Raw genomic sequence first — 17750 nt, 5'->3', positions numbered from 1 at the left:
AGCACATTCTCACATCAAGTTCAGTCTTTATAAATGCAAACTTTTGTGTGAAAACTGGTGCACGCATGTTTTGGGGTATATTTTGTGTGTACCCAAACATTTATCAATTAGGCCCCTGGTGTGCTAGGGCATAGTAATTTCCATTGAAATGTAATGGAATTGTTGGATTTTTTGAGACCTAGTGTTCGCGCCTCATGAAGATGGATTACTGGGCTGAACGCTCTAACAACGAGGAATTTGGACATAAATGATGGACATTATCTGAAAAAACAAACATTTATTGTGGAACTGGGATTCCTGGGAGTGCATTCAGATGAAGATCATCAAAGGTAAGCGAATATTTATAATGCTATTTCTGACTTCTGTTGACTCCAACATGGCGGATATCAATTTGGCTTGATTTGTCATCTGAGATACACAGATTATGGCATGGTTTGCTTTTCCGTAAAGTTTTTTTGAAATCTGACACAGCAGTTGCATTAAGGAGAAGTATCTCTTTAATTCTGTGAATAACACTTGCAATGTTTATCAATGTTTATTATGAGTATTTCTGTAAATTGATGTGGCTCTCTGCAAAATCACCGGATGTTTTGGAACTACTGAACATAACGTGCCAATGTAACCTCGGATTTTTGGATATAAATATGCACTTTACCGAATAAAATATACATGTATTGTGTAACATGAAGTCCTATCAGTGTCATCTGATGAAGATCATCAAAGGTTAGTGATTACTTTTATCTATATTTCTGCTTTTTGTTACTCCTCTCCTTGGCTGGAAAAATGGCTGTGTTTTTCTGTGACTTGGCTCTGACCTAACATAATCGTTTGGTTTGCTTTCGTCGTGAAGCCTTTTTGAAATCGGACACTGGCTGGATTTACAACAAGTGTTGTAAATCCTATCCAAATTCCTATGTTTGAGGAATTTTAATTATGGGATATCTGTTGTTTTGAATTTGGCGCCATGCAGTTTCACTGGCTGTTGACCAGTGGGACGCTACTGTCCCACGTACCCTAGAGGGGTTAAACTCAGTTTTTCACAATTCCTGACATTTAATCCTAGTAAAAAATCCCTGTCTTAGGTCAGTTAGGATCACCACTTTATTTTAAGAATGTGAAATGTCAGAATAATGGTAGAAAGAATGATTTATTTAAGCTTTTATTTCTTCCATCACATTCCCATTGGGTCATAAGTTTACATACACTCAATTAGTATTTGGTAGCATTGCCTTTAAATTGTTTAACTTGGGTCAAGAATTTTGGGTAGCCTTCCACAAGCTTCCCACAATAAGTTGGGTGAATTTTGGCCCATTCCTCCTGACAGATCTGGTGTAACTGAGTCAGCTTTGAAGGCTTCCTTGCTCGAACATGCTGGCTTTTTTATGGCGGTTTTGGAGCATTGGCTTCTTCCTTGCTGAGTGGCCTTTCAGGTTATGTCAATATAGGACTTGTTTTACTGTGGATATAGTTACTTTTGTACCTGTTTCCTCCAGCATCTTCACAAGGTCCTTTGCTGTTGTTCTGGGATTGATTTGCACTTTTCGCACCAAAGTACGTTCATGTCTAGGAGACAGACAGCATCTCCTTCCTGAGTGGTATGATGGCTGTGTGGTCCCATGGGGTTTATACTTGCGTACTATTGTTTGTACAGATGACCGTGGTACATGCAGGCGTTTGGAAATTGCTCCCAAGGATGAACCAGACTTGTGGAGGTCAACAATTATTTTTCTGAGGTCTTGGCTGATTTCTTTTGATTTTCCCATGATGTCAAGCAAAGAGGCACTGTTTGAAGGTAGGCCTTGAAATACATCCACGGGCACACCTCCAATTGACTCAAATGATGTCAATTAGCCTATCTGAAGCTTCTAAAGCCATGAGATCATATTCTGGAATTTTCAAAGCTGTTTAAAGGCACAGTCAACTTAGTGTATGTAAACTTCTGACCCACTGGAATTGTGATACAGTGAATTATAAGTGAAATAATCTGTCTGTAAACAATTGTTGGAAAATGTATTGTGTCATGCACAAAGGAGATGTCCTAACCGACTTGCCAAAACTATAGTTTGTTAAGAAGTTTGTGGAGTGTTTGAAAAATTTGTTTGAATAAACTTCCGACTTCAGCTGTACCTTAAACGCTGAGTGATGGGCCTGGAGAAATGTAACCATCAAATTCATAAACATCGCTATAGATGCAAGGACTGACCAACAATGACATCAACATTATAGTTTTAACCATGTTTTGAGGCTATATGGTGTTTGTTACACTTTCATTGTTTATAAACATTGGAGTAAAAAATATATATTTTGGGTTCTGATGGGGTACGACATGAGGCATTTATCAGTTATATTATTCAAGAATCAATGGTTATATATCATTAATTTATACATCCACAAATGGATATTGCAACTAAGGATTTTACAACACAATTTATGGTACCGTGGCTGTGAATTAATTTTATTATAAATGTGCTCTTAATCAAAATAAAAGCTTTGAGTCTTCTTGGGTATGACGCTACAAGCTTGGTACACCTGTATTTGGTTTCCCCCATTCTTCTCTGCAGATCCTCTCAAGCTCTGTCATGTTGGATCGGGAGCGTCGCTGCACAGCTATTTTCAGGCCTCTCCAGAGATGTTATATCGGGTTCAAGTCCGGGCTCTGGTTGGGCCACACAAGGACATTCAGAGACTTGTTCCGAAGCCACTCCTACGTTGTCTTGGATGTTTGCTTAGCGTTGTTGATCTGTTGGAAGGTAAACATTTGCAAACGCCGTCCATTTAAGAATGATGGGTGGCCACTGTGTTCTTGGTGACCTTCAAAGCTACAGAAATGTTGATACCCTTCCCCAGATCTGTGCCTCAATAAAATCCTGTCTCTGAGCTCTACGGACAATTCCTTCAACCTCATGGCTTGGTTTTTGCTCTGACATGCACTGTAAACTGTGGGATCTTAGACAGGTATGTGCCTGTCCAATCAATTGAATTGACCACAGATGTACTCCAATCCAGGTGTAGAAACATCTCACGAATGATTAATGGAAACAGGATGCACCTGAGATCATTTTTGAGTCTTATAGAAAAGGGTCTGAATACTTCTGTTTTTTATTGATAATACATTTTCAAAAAAAAATTAAAACATGTTTATACTTTGTAATTTCCGGGTATTGTGTGTAGATTGGTGAGAACACAAAAATGTAATACATTTTAGAATAAGTCTGTAACGTAACAAAACGTTGAAAAAGTCAAGGGGTCTGAATTTCTTCTGAATGCACTGTATCTCTAGCTAGGATTCCAAGTGTGTCAACATGCACAAATCACATAATAGGGTAGACTGGGCGTCTGGCAATACCACACTGGTTGTATCCTCTGGCCATGAGAATGTACCCGTCTCTTCCCCAACCAGTACCCCAGCTGCAAAACCAATGGAGAAATTAAAGAATACTTAGTACCGAGAGTGTGTGTACATTTACATTAGATATTTACATGACGTGTGAATAGAACTAAAATCCATTGCAACCTGGTAGTATGATTGAATTTGGAACTTCTTAAAAAAATAACAAATATAATAGGATTATTTTCCTGGATGAGTAATGCGTAAACGGTGGGCTTTTTACAACAAAAATGGTTGAAGTGTCAAATTAAAAACACACTGGCAGATTATGATGAGTTCGACTGTGTATTCTGCATCAAAAATGTTGCCTTATGTCATTAATATTGAGTTGCTGGGTGGCTTTATACTTTGAAAGTAAACACTGACCTGTTTTTCACAATCCAGTAGTCCCGGTAAGAACTTCCATACCCGACAGCCAGTACAGCATGGTTAGTTCTTGTTGAACAGTCTGGCTCGTAGAGGACTCCTAAAGAAGAAACACTACAAGAGTTCATGTGCAATTCATATGTATTAATTTACTATTTAATAGGGGTAATGGTAACACTTTACTTAAAGCATCCAGGTATAATGCATTATGCAGTTATAATGCATTATGCAGTTATAATGCATTGTGTGTGAATTGTCATGATGATGATGACCCCTTTACATTATAATAATTTCATATTGATACGGGCTAAATAACCAGCTCAAAATGTATATATATATAACATATAATGATATAATATAAATATATTATATATCAATATAATATAAATGTTATAAAGACTCATACATGGTTATAACAAGTTATGCCTGGATTCTTCAAGTAAAGTGTTTCCAAACTCATTTTTCAATGTGTCTCTATGTGTAAAGTATTAGTTCTGTCACAATGACCATTCACTGGTATTGATAAGATTAGGGCTATTTTCTCTTCTTACCTATGTGTTGCTTAATGGTTCCCACCTAAAATTGTCGTAATACGTTTGCTGAAGAGTCCACGCAGTGAAGTCGAACTACTACAATCTCAGAAGAGATCATCTATTACCTCTTCTTGGAGAGCGTACTCTTGACATGGATGTATATGTATACTTGTTCACATCTAGTGATAGGTGTGACACCGAGCTCACCGTCTTTGTAGAACTTGAAGGAGGGATGTGCGGCGTTCACAGACACAGCGATAGGGCCAACCTCATACAAAGTGTCTCGAAACACTTTTTCATCCAGAGAAGGAACTCTGTTGAAGCTCTTGCACCAGGCTTCCTTTGTTGCATTCTGGTATTCACAAGGGCCCACCTGAAAACAGTTTATCATGACAATCTCAAGCTTTACAGTGAGCTTTTCACTCATCTATTCTATGTTCTTTCCAAAATTCCCACTTTTTACAGAAATATCAGTTGGAGGATTCCTGGTTTTATGGTTATTCCATCTGTCACGGTCGTCATAAAGAGGAGACCAAGGCACAGCGTGATAAGCGAACATAACTCTATAATGAAGAGAGAACACTGAACAGAACTAAACAAAACAAACGTGACGCTATATAACAAGAGTGCTGAAACAGGCAACTACACATAGACAATAACCCACCAAATACCCAATGAATATGGCTACCTAAACATGGTCCCCAATCAGAGACAATGATAAACAGCTGCCTCTGATTGAGAACCAATCCAGGCAACCATAGACATATAAACACCTAGACTAGGCAACCCATAAACATACAAAAAACCCTAGACAATACAAAAACTACACAAACCACCCTTGTCACACCCTGACCTAACCAAATAATAAAGAAAACAAAGATAACTAAGGTCAGGGCATGACACCCTCCTGATTCCAAGAACCTTCCAACTGGGATTTCTGGAAAACCTGAGAATTTGGGGGAAAGTTACCAGAATTTTGCAACCCAAATGGTAACATATTGTATTGTACCTCTGCAGTGTAAGGATATTTCCTCTCTGACATAATCCCATGATCTGAGACGTAACTAAAACACCTCATGGCCAAGCCACCGTCACAGCCATTATTGTGATAGTCTCCACTGCAGTCCACCAGGTTCTGCTCACTCAGAGGCAACAGTGTGCCTGTCTGCTTGAACAACTGGCCCTCCAGGGCTCCGACTGCAGCAAATGCATAGCAAGATCCACAAGACCCCTAGATCAAATAAAATAGTTGTCATATCAACTGTTTTGCTTTGAAGTTATTGCCTAGACGTAAATGCCTAGCAAGTTCCACAATGCCGCTAGATAAAATACCCATTTTATTTCCCCTATTGTGCTTTGAACTTATCCCCTAGAGGTATGGCAGCATGCTTTTCCTGGTAAAGTGTTCAGGAAAAACCCCTGTCGCTTCTCATCATATCAGGCGACGACCTCAACATTATCTAAGAAACATAGGTGCAGTTTAGTCACTTTTCTAAATGCAGAGAAAGTGACTTTTCATGTCATGTCTAATAAGTGGCACCGAGACTACCCACTCCTTTAATCCTTTCTATATCAGTGTCAATCTGTACAATACCAGAAAGATGAAGGGGAGAATTCTAACTTCCAGTTAAGCCAAATGTTTACTTAGTCATGCATGATGTCAATGGGAGACTAAAGGAAATTTAGACTTAAGTGGAAGTTAGGATTCGCCCAAAAGTGAGAGAGAACAAATGAAAGAGGCTGCTCTTCAACCTGGTTCTTCACTGGAGTCACATATCCATATTGACGCCAGTCCCATGTCTCAGGAGCTGCTGAGAGACTGCAGTTCCACTTAGAGAGGGGGATCCCATCCAGGCTTTTCACCTCTTCAGCATCATTAGCAGTCAACAAGGCGTTGTACTCTTCATTAGTCTGGAACACATAATTAACACTAGAATGAATCACCATCTTAGTCAAGAAAACAATAATTCTAGAAACTGATTAAATATTGTAAAAACAATTAATGTGTAGATACGTCTGCATTGTACTGTATCTCTGTGGTCTGGACAAATGGGGGCAGGGTTTAAAAAAATATATTTTACCTCATCAATCTACACACAATTTAAAAAAAATTTTTTTATTGAACTTTTATTTAACCAGGTAGGCTAGTTGAGAACAGGTTCTCATTTGCAACTGCGACCTGGCCAAGATAAAGCATAGCAGTGTGAACAGACAACACAGAGTTACACATGGAGTAAACAATTAACAAGTCAATAACACAGTAGAAAAAAAGGGGCAGTCTATATACAATGTGTGCAAAAGGCATGAGGAGGTAGGCGAATAATTACAATTTTGCAGATTAACACTGGAGTGATAAATGATCAGATGGTCATATACAGGTAGAGATATTGGTGTGCAAAAGAGCAGAAAAGTAATAAATAAAAACAGTATAAAAACAGTATGGGAATGAGGTAGGTGAAAATGGGTGGGCTATTTACCAATAGACTATGTACAGCTGCAGCGATCAGTTAGCTGCTCAGATAGCTGATGTTTGAAGTTGGTGAGGGAGATAAAAGTCTCCAACTTCAGCGATTTTTGCAGTTCGTTCCAGTCACAGGCAGCAGAGTACTGGAACGAAAGGCGGCCGAATGAGGTGTTGGCTTTAGGGATGATCAGTGAGATACACCTGCTGGATCGCGTGCTACGGATGGGTGTTGCCATCGTGACCAGTGAACTGAGATAAGGCGGAGCTTTACCTAGCATGGACTTGTAGATGACCTGGAGCCAGTGGGTCTGGCGACGAATATGTAGCGAGAGCCAGCCGACTAGAGCAAACAAGTCGCAGTGGTGGGTGGTATAAGGTGCTTTAGTGACAAAACGGATGGCACTGTGATAGACTGCATCCAGTTTGCTGAGTAGAGTGTTGGAAGCCATTTTGTAGATGACATCGCCGAAGTCGAGCATCGGTAGGATAGTCAGTTTTACTAGGGTAAGCTTGGCAGCGTGAGTGAAGGAGGCTTTGTTGCGGAATAGAAAGCCGACTCTTGATTTGATTTTCGATTGGAGATGTTTGATATGAGTCTGGAAGGAGAGTTTGCAGTCTAGCCAGACACCTAGGTACTTATAGATGTCCACATATTCAAGGTCGGAACCATCCAGTGTGGTGATGCTAGTCGGGCATGCGGGTGCAGGCAGCGATCGGTTGAAAAGCATGCATTTGGTTTTACTAGCGTTTAAGAGCAGTTGGAGGCCACGGAAGGAGTGCTGTATGGCATTGAAGCTCGTTTGGAGGTTAGATAGCACAGTGTCCAATGACGGGCCGAAAGTATATAGAATGGTGTCGTCTGCGTAGAGGTGGATCAGGGAATCGCCAGCAGCAAGACCAACATCATTGATATATACAGAGAAAAGAGTCGGCCCGAGAATTGAACCCTGTGGCACCCCCATAGAGACTGCCAGAGGACCGGACAGCATGCCCTCCGATTTGACACACGGAACTCGGTCTGCAAAGTAATTGGTGAACCAGGCAAGGCAGTCATCCGAAAAACCGAGGCTACTGAGTCTGCCGATAAGAATATGGTGATTGACAGAGTCGAAAGCCTTGGCAAGGTCGATGAAGACGGCTGCACAGTACTGTCTTTTATCGATGGCGGTTATGATATCGTTTAGTACCTTGAGTGTGGCTGAGGTGCACCCGTGACCGGCTCGGAAACCAGATTGCACAGCGGAGAAGGTACGGTGGGATTCGAGATGGTCAGTGACCTGTTTGTTGACTTGGCTTTCGAAGACCTTAGATAGGCAGGGTAGGATGGATATAGGTCTATAACAGTTTGGGTCCAGGGTGTCTCCCCTTTGAAGAGGGGGATGACTGCGGCAGCTTTCCAATCCTTGGGGATCTCAGACGATATGAAAGAGAGTTTGAACAGGCTGGTAATAGGGGTTGCGACAATGGCGGCGGATAGTTTCAGAAATAGAGGGTCCAGATTGTCAAGCCCAGCTGATTTGTACGGGTCCAGGTTTTGCAGCTCTTTCAGAACATCTGCTATCTGGATTTGGGTAAAGGAGAACCTGGAGAGGCTTGGGCGAGGAGCTGCGGGGGGGCCGGAGCTGTTGGCCGAGGTTGGAGTAGCCAGGCGGAAGGCATGGCCAGCCGTTGAGAAATGCTTATTGACGTTTTCGATAATCATGGATTTATCGGTGGAGACCGTGTTACCTAGCCTCAGTGCAGTGGGCAGTGGGAGGAGGTGCTCTTGTTCTCCATGGACTTCACAGTGTCACATAACTTTTTGGAGTTGGAACTACAGGATGCAAACTTCTGCCTGAAGAAGCTGGCCTTCGCTTTCCTGACTGACTGCGTGTATTGGTTCCTGACTTCCCTGAACAGTTGCATATCACAGGGACTATTCAATGCTATTGCAGTCCGCCACAGGATGTTTTTGTGCTGGTCGAGGGCAGTCAGGTCTGGAGTGAACCAAGGGCTGTATCTATTCTTGGTTCTGCATTTTTTGAACGGAGCATGCTTATCTAAAATGGTGAGGAAGTTACTTTTAAAGAATGACCAGGCATCCTCAACTGACGGGATGAGGTCAATGTCCTTCCAGGATACCCTGGCCAGGTTGATTAGAAAGCCAATAGCCCACAATGACGAAGCAAAAACTGTTTTTCAGACATTTTTGCAAATGCATTAAACATAAAGAAATGTAACAATTTTTTTTTACATCAGTATTCAGACCCTTTACTCAGTACTTTCTTGAAGCACCTTGTCACACCCTGACCTTAATGTTCTTTATTTTCCTTGTTATTTTGGTTAGGTCAGGGTGTGACATGGGTGATGTATGTGTTTTCTTGTCTAGGGGTTTTGTATGTTTATGGGGCTGTTTCCTTTCTAGGTAGTTTGTATGTCTATGGTTGCCTAGATTGGTTCTCAATTAGAGGCAGCTGTCTATCATTGTCTCTGATTGGGAACCATATTTAGGCAGCCATATTCTGTGGGTACTTTGTGGGTGGTTGTCTTCTGTCTTTGTGTCTATGCACCAGATAGGACTGTTTCGGTTTTGCACATTTGTTGTTTTGGTATTTTGTAGTGTTCACGGTTATGGTCTTTATTAAAACTGCACTTTGGTCCGAGCCTTCGTCCACAGAAGAAAGCCGTTACAGAACCACCCACCAATCAAGGACCAAGTGGCGTGGTAACAGGCAGCAGCAGGAAAATGCAGAAGCAGCAGCAGCAGGAGAGGCAGCACTATTTAGAGAAATGGACTTGGGAGGAAATCCTCGACGGGAGAGGACCCTGGGCACAGCCAGGGGAATATCGCCGCCCCAAAGCGGAGCTGGAGGCAGCGAAAGCAGAGAGGTGGCATTATGAGGAGCTAGCACGGCAGAGTGGCTGGAAGCCTGAGAGGCAGCCCCAAAAATGTATTTGGGGTGGCACACAGGGAGTGTGGCGAAGCAAGGTAGGAGACCTGCGCCAACTTCCTGTGCTTACCGGAGAGCGAGAGAGACCGGGCAGGCACTATGTTATGCTGTGGAGCGCACAGTGTCTCCAGTGCGGGTGCACAGCCCGGTGCGGTACATTCCAGCTCCTCTTATCGGCCGGGCAAGAGTGGGCATCGAGCCAGGTATGGTTGGGCAGGCTCGGTGCTTAAGAACTCCAGTGCACCTGCACGGTCCGGTCTATCCAGTGCCACCTCCACGCACCAGCCATCCGGTGGCAGCCCCCCGCACCAGGCTGTCTCTCCGTCCTTTGTCTACAGGTGCTCCCGCCTGTCCAGCGCTGCTAGAGCCTTCCTCCTCTCCAGCGCCGTCAGATTCTCCCGTCTCTCCAGAGCTGCTAGATTCTCCCATCTGTCCAGAGCTGCTAGAGTCTCCCGCCCGTCCGGAGCTGCTAGAGTCTCCCGCCCGTCCGGAGCTGCTAGAGTCTCCCGCCCGTCCGGAGCTGCTAGAGTCTCCCGCCCGTCCGGAGCTGCTAGAGTCTCCCGCCCGTCCGGAGCTGCTAGAGTCTCCCGCCCGTCCGGAGCTGCTAGAGTCTCCCGCCCGTCCGGAGCTGCTAGAGTCTCCCGCCCGTCCGGAGCTGCTAGAGTCTCCCGCCCGTCCGGAGCTGCTAGAGTCTCCCGCCTGTCCGGAGCTGCTAGAGTCTCCCGCCTGTCCGGAGCTGCTAGAGTCTCCCGCCTGTCCGGAGCTGCTAGAGTCTCCCGCCTGTCCGGAGCTGCTAGAGTCTCCCGCCTGTCCGGAGCTGCTAGAGTCTCCCGCCTGTCCGGAGCTGCTAGAGTCTCCCGCCTGTCCGGAGCTGCTAGAGTCTCCCGCCTGTCCGGATCCGCCAGAGTCTACCGCCTGTCCGGATCCGCCAGAGCCGCCAGTCTGCCAGGATCCGCCAGAGCCGCCATTCAGCCAGGATCCGCCAGAGCCGCCATTCAGCCAGGATCCGCCAGAGCCGCCATTCAGCCAGGATCCGCCAGAGTCGTCAGTCAGCCAGGAGCCGCCAGACCCGTCAGTCAGCCAGAAGCCGCCAGAGCCATCAACCAGCCTGAGCTACCTCTCGGTCCTGAGCTACCTCTCGATCCTGAGCTACCCCTCGGTCTTGAGCTGCCCCTCGGTCTTGAGGTGCCCCTCGGTCTTGAGCTGCCCCTCGGTCCTGAGCTGCCCCTCGGTCCTGAGCTGCCCCTCAGTCCGGAGCTGCCCCACAGTCCGGAGGAGTTTGTTTAGTCCAGTGGGGCCCTTTAGTAGGGTTGCTAATCCTAGGTCAGCGGCGATGGTCGCCATTCCTAGGAGGAGACTAAATCGGACAAAGACTATGGTGGAGTGGGGTCCACGTCCTGCGCCAGGGCCGCCACCATGGACAGACGCCCACCCAGACCCTCCCCTATGGGTTTAGGTGTGCGGCCAGTCCGCACCTTTGGGGGGGGGCCTTAGTGTTCTTTGTTTTCCTTGTTACTTTGGTTAGGTCAGGGTGTGACATGGGTGATGTATTTGTTTTATTGTCTAGGGGTTTTGTATGTTTATGGGGCTGTTGTCCATTTTAGGTAGTTTGTATGTCTATGGTGGCCTAGATTGGTTCTCAATTAGAGGCAGCTGTCTATCGTTGTCTCTGATTGGGAACCATATTTAGGCAGCCATATTCTGTGGGTACTTTGTGGGTGGTTGTCTTCTGTCTTTGTGTCTATGCACCAGATAGGACTGTTTCGGTTTTTCACATTTGTTGTTTTGGTATTTTGTAGTGTTCACGTTTATGGTCTTTATTAAACATGTTGAACTCTAACCACGTTGCGCTTTGGTCCGATCTTTCGTCCACAGAAGAAAGCCGTTACACACCTTTGGCAGCGATTACAGCCTCAAGTCTTCTTGGGTACGACGCTAAAAGCTTGGCACACATGTATGGGAGTTTCTCCCATTCTTCTCTGCATATCCTCTCAAGCTCTGTCAGATGGATGCGGAGCGTTGCTGCACAGCTATTTTCAGGTCTCTCCAGATGTGCTATATCAGGATCAAGTATGGGCTCTGGCTGGGCCACTCAAGGACATTCATGGTTGGTTAAGAGCCGATAAGACGACAGCCCTCCCATCTGGCGCCATCTTGCTACTTGAGGCTGTAATCGCTGCCAAAGGTGCTTCTACAAAGTAAAGCGTCTGAATACTTAGGCAAATTAAATATTTAATTTTTAATAAATTAGAAAACATTTCTGAAAAACAGTTTTTGCTTTGAAATTATAGGGTATTGTGGGCAGATTGATGAAGGGGAAAAAAATGATGTAATCAGTTTTAGAACAAGGCTGTAACGTAACAAAATATGGAAAAATACTTTTCTGGTCTGAATACTTTTTGAATGCACTGGGGATATATATTATTATTTATTTATTTTTGTGCCTGTTTTGCATGTTATGCAAACAATTAAAAATATATATATATTACTGAGGTAAATAAAGATGGTCTCTTTTATGCTTTCTATAGTAAGGCAGCTCCAAAATTCAGGTGTTTCAGCCTAGCTCTGGGCTTTCTGTAGAGGTGGGGCAGGCTGCGAAAATTACGAGCATAGCAGTTGGTAATGTTCTCTAGTTGCGCTGTGATTTGCTCAGTGTTCTGACACTCATGGGGACTCTGCGTCACCGCAAAATCTACAGGGAGGGCTCAAAAATTCAAGCCTCTTGGGTGCATCCGCAGGGCCTGTTTGGCCCTGTCCGGGTGTATCGTCGGACGGGGCCACAGTGTCTCCCGACCCCTCCTGTATCAGCCTCCAGTAGTTATGCTGCAGTAGTTTATGTGTCAGGGACTAGGGTCAAACTGTTATATCTGGAGAATTTCCCCTGTTATCCAGTGTCCTGTGTGAATTTAAGCATGCTCTCTCTAATTCTTTCTTTCTCTCTCTCTCAGAGAACCTGAGCCCTAGGACAATGCCTCAGGACTACCTGACCTGATGACTCCTTGCTGTCCCCAGTCCATCTGATTATTATTATTTGACCTTGCTGGTCCTCTATGAACATTTGAACATCTTGGCCATGTTCTGTTGTAATCTCCACCCGGCACAGCCAGAAGAGGATTGGCCACCCCTCATAGCCTGGTTCCTCTCTAGGTTTCTTCCTAGTTTCTGGCCTTTCTAAGGAGTTTTTCCTAGCCACTGTGCTTCTACATCTGCATTGCTTGCATTTTGGGATTTTAGGCTGGATTTTTGTACAGGACATTGAGATATCAGCTGATGTAAGAAGGGCTTTATAAATAAATTTGATTTGATCATGAATCAAGTCGACAATCTACTGGCAAAACCTTTTCAATACGTGTCTTATGAAGAGAAATTATGACGAGAAATTATAGATAAAATGTATCGTTGCTCATCGGCCATTGGACACAAACATTTCACAACAACTTGGAAATCTCAAATTCAAGAATGAGTGGTTTGGAAGGAATCAGTGGCTAACTGCAAGTCTGCTATTCAGTGGAGTGGATGTCCAAGTCTTGGTTAAAGGGTCTCTTTTCCAAGTTTAAAAAGAGAAATATTCAACATTGGCCATGTTGTCAATCCAAGCATGACTTCTGCCAATTTCAAAACAACTGGAAACTCGGAACTGGGAAATCTCAGACTTCAGTGAGTGGGAACTCTGAGAAAACGAGCTCAGACTGGGAAAATATACTTTGAATGGTCATCCAACTTGGTATTCCAAGTTGGGGGTTCAGGCCTCTTTCTAGAGCTCCGAACTGAAGATCACTAATGTCATGATTCGAACTTGTTTTTTTCAGAGTTCCCAGTTGTCTTGAAAGCACCATAAATCCAGAGAATGACAGACTTTGATGACAAAGTGACAAAATTTTCCCACGAAGGACTGCCACACGACCTTCCTGTTCATGTGAGCACAGCACAACAAGGTGAGTCCAAAAATGTATTGTATGTTGCTGCAAAAATTATGTAATATGCCAGGGAGATATGTATACTGTAGCTACGAAAGTAATACTATGTGTATGTTGTGTAGTAAGCTGTTTTCGAGGCCCATGTGCATCACCCTAATAATTTGGTCCCCTTTCCCCTCATAATTTAGCCTTCTTTTCTGACTTGGTGGTGCACATGTAGCTTAAAGCCTGTTTTAGAGAAATGTCATCATCGAATATTGTAAGACCTTTCATCACCTTTCATCGTCTACGGTTCTGACTTGGTGTACAGGGAGAATACATCTATCCTAGCTCTCTCAGTAATGTCTTTGTTTGTACATCTCAATTGTCAGTAGAAACCACATTCGTTTATGCAAGCCAGCCATATCAGCTATGTTATTTTAAAAGGCAGTAAATGAGGCTGAATTAAGTGTTTCGTTGACAGACAAGACTCCATTTCAGCCAGATGTAACAGTAGTAAGGTGTTGGGACACCTTTATGTAGGCCCTAACCATTTGCCACCATTATAGTCCAATTAATGTATTGATGAGTGTTGTGCAGTGGCTTTGCTGGCATGCATAAACATTTTTTGGGGCGAGTTTGCACCACCAAAATTACATTCTAAAATCTGCACTGTCTACAATACAGCATACAGTATTTCCCACAACATTACCTAGCCTTGCTGAAGCAAACTCACATCTAATGTCTTCAATGGGAGAAACAGGTAGGCCTACTATTTACCTCTGAAGTGATAACATTTCAAGTTAAGTTAAATCTCACACAACTCAGTTTTGGAAAATTCGGACTTTAAGGCTAAAATAATCCTACTTACACATTTTAATCAATTTTGGCACTAGCTTTTTTGTTTATAAGTACTATCTATGCCACATGGGCCTTTTTCAAGCAGATAAGTCGTTTTCTTTAATATTAAGTTGTAAAATACTGAACTTCCCCTTTATCTGGGACGTAAAACAATCTGTAAAAGCTGCTCTCTTTCCTATTTATATTTCTTAAATGCATGTTTCATGCTGATCCAATTGCTGATCCAATTACAATTGTCGGTTGTCTTACCATGTCTCCAAACTGGTTAATTCCCAGGGTGAAGGTGTGCTTTCCTATTTCTGCCTCCAGGTTGTGCTGACGGATGAGGCGTTGGTTTGTCTCCCAGATCATCCTTCTGAAGCCCTCATCCACCTGAGAATGACACGCCAAAGGCCCCACAAGTTATTGACATCATGATTAATCTCTATGGGGCAAATCGTAACACAAGGGTGATATGCACATGCTAGACTTCCACTTAAGTGATATTTTCACCCAGCGAGCACACTTGGTTCCTTGGAAGTTGTGGGAACGTACATTTTTGGTTTCCCATTGGTTCTGGGAATGAAGGCATGCATTTCCTGACTGGTAAAACTGAATGTTTTTTTAAGATTTTGAGAACAGAAGTGAACATTAGATAAAAGATAGCATAGTTTTGTTTGAAAACATCTATTTTTATATTCAAATGTTGGAACTAGGTTCTACAGTTTGAACCCCAGCTGTCTCTGCTTCAGGTCCTAAGCTACAGACAGTTATATTTGGGTGTCATTTTAGGCGGGGGGGTATGATCATTGAGAGCTTATAGGAAATGTTCTGTTAAAGTAAGGAAATATTAAGACAATTCTTGTCAATTATATGCATATTCTAGCATCTTGTCCTGACAAAATAGCCTGTTTACTTTGGGTACGTTATTTTTCCAAAAATGACAATACTGCCCCCTAGATTCAACAGGTTAAATGTGCTGAGAATGTTTCAAAGCCAAGCAAATATCCTGCTCCATTCCCAGAACGTTGTGGGAAGGTTTTATGCAAAATTACCATAGACAGCCATGCTCTCACCAAGCTCTAAGAAACATATGGTTCTCAGAAGATTATGTCCTAGATGGACACAAAATTTGACTGAAAGCTGCAATATGGAACTTTTTGGGTGATCCAACCAAATTCACATGGAGTTATAGATCTGTTATTCTCATTGAAAGTCTAAGAAGCTGTAGATCTGTTCTATGTGTGCTATTTCTATGCTTCACTATCTTAAATATAATTTTTGCATATTTTACTTTTGGTTTTGTACACCAGCTTCAAACAGCTGAAAATACAATATTTTTGGTTATATTTCACAGAGGTTTAGATGGTACAATGATCATCTACACTATACTTGCTTGTTTTGTCACACAAACTACCTGCCCTCCAGGACACGTACAGCACCCGATGTCACAGGAAGGCCAAAAAGATCATCAAGGACAACAACCACCCGAGCCAATGCCTGTGCACCCTGCTACCATCCAGAAGGCGATGTCAGTACAGGTGCATCAAAGCTGGGTCCGAGAGACTGAAAAACAGCTTCTATCTCAAGGTCATCACTAACACAGAGCGGTTGCTGCCTACATACAGGCTCGGAATCATTGGCCACTTTAATAAATGGATCCCCAGTCACTTTAAATAATGTTTACATATCTTACATTACTCATCTCATATGTATATACTGTATTTTATACCATCTATTGCATCTTGCCTATGCCTCTCGGTCATAATTCAACAATATATTTATGTGTACATAATCTTATTCCATCCATTTAGATGTGTGTATTAGGTAGTTGTTGTGGAATTGTTAGATTACTTGTTAAATATTACTGCACTGTCAGAACTAGAAGCACAAGCATTTCGCTACACTTGCATTAACATCTGGTTACCATGTGTATGTGACCAATACAATTTGATTTGATTTGTTTGGATTTTAAACAGAATTTAGGCAAACTATTACAATTTTAGCAACCAGGAAATTGCAGTGCAATCTCTGGGTAATGCATATTTAAGTGAAAGTTAGGATTAACTCATACAGTATGACTGGCGTCAAGTAACCTTGGAATACTGTTTGCCGTGTTGGGTTTTCCACTCCTCCCAGATGCCATCCAGCTCAGTGCTCAGTGGTTGTTTGAAAGAGGACACCACTGCACACAGTGCCATTAGTATGAGTTTCATCTGCATCCTGCACACACAAACACACACACAAACACAGTTAGCATTTACACTTACATTTCTCTATCATTTGTAAACGTGAATAGTTTTTTAAGTAAGTAAAACAAATATATGGGGAATATGAAAGTAATGTAGCGGAATTTCATGATCACTAATTCTCATGAAATATGCATACAGTACATTTGCACAAATCACAAAGCCATTTTGTTCATGAGCATATTGATTTTATTTTGAAAAATCATTCAAAAGGTAATATTTCTACAGAGCAGATTTGGCATACAATTTTAAAGAAAATGTTACTTTGGGAGGTAGGTATATCATATATTATACAAAAATCTATAATAGGCAAAGGAATAGATTTAAGAATCATCACACCAAAAGTGGTGAATATCTCTGCCTACATGTACATATTACCTCAATTACCTCGACTAACCGGTGCCCCCGCAATATAGCTGCGCAATTGTTATTTACTGCTGCTCTCTGTACCGACTCTGTACCGGTACCCCCTCTATATAGCCCCGCAATTGTTATTTACTGCTGCTCTTTAATTATTTGTTATTCAATCTCTACTTTTTTTGTTGTATTTTCTTAAAACTGCATTGTTCGTTAAGGGCTTGTAAGTAAGCATTTCACTGTAAGGTCTACCTACACCTGTTGTTTTCGGCGAATGTGACAAATCAAATTTGATTTGATTTGAATGCACTTCTGAATTTGAGATGTTTGACTTGGAGTAGCCTGTACTCAATTTAGGGAACCAAGCCTGAATTTAGTTTAAATCATCATCTCTATAAAGGTTTCTATGGTCTAGCTCGTAATATTTGACATTGAATATTTGTTATATTAATATGTGTTATATTGATATAGGCATGTGCTTTAATTAGGCACCGAATTATTGACACCCTTGATAAAAATGAGCAAATATGAGCTATATTGTTTGCTATTTGCCTGAGTAAAAAACAAAAACTCTAATAAGTACCTTGTGAAGATAGCAGAGTAATCTAGAGCTGAAAAAAGACAAAGTCGTTACCTGGGTTTGAATGCTCCTGCCTCGATGTGAGGGGAAAATGAAAGCAATGTAACGGTTTATAGTTTTTAAGCTTCCTCTTTACTCTAATAAGCC

General features: G+C 42.6%; 1 protein-coding gene across 1 annotated transcript; it reads right to left on the bottom strand.

Annotated features, from left to right (window-relative positions):
- Positions 1–3081: 3081 nt before the first annotated feature.
- Positions 3082–17750, bottom strand: LOC118389125 (procathepsin L-like). Its single transcript, XM_035778906.2, has 8 exons — positions 17658–17750; positions 16514–16640; positions 14688–14810; positions 6040–6198; positions 5297–5518; positions 4495–4660; positions 3755–3854; positions 3082–3408 (listed from the first exon to the last, which is right to left on the bottom strand). The coding sequence occupies exons 2-8, from the start codon at positions 16637–16639 to the stop codon at positions 3312–3314; spliced, it is 993 nt and encodes a 330-aa protein (XP_035634799.1). The 5' UTR covers position 16640; positions 17658–17750; the 3' UTR covers positions 3082–3311.

This window comes from Oncorhynchus keta, chromosome 10, assembly GCF_023373465.1.
Source record: "Oncorhynchus keta strain PuntledgeMale-10-30-2019 chromosome 10, Oket_V2, whole genome shotgun sequence".
Classification (NCBI taxonomy): domain Eukaryota; kingdom Metazoa; phylum Chordata; class Actinopteri; order Salmoniformes; family Salmonidae; genus Oncorhynchus; species Oncorhynchus keta.
Note: the sequence above shows the minus strand (reverse complement) of the source record. Positions and strands in the feature narration are given on the sequence as shown.

Coding starts and splice junctions, on each gene's coding strand:
- LOC118389125 (XM_035778906.2), bottom strand. CDS start 16,639: ATGCAGATGAAACTCATACTAATGGCACTGTGTGCAGTGGTGTCCTCT. Junction 4,661..5,296: donor AATATCCTTACACTGCAGAG/GTACAATACAAT, acceptor AACTGTTTTCAG/GTGGGCCCTTGTGAATACCA. Junction 3,409..3,754: donor TACTGGATTGTGAAAAACAG/GTCAGTGTTTAC, acceptor TTGGTTTTGCAG/CTGGGGTACTGGTTGGGGAA.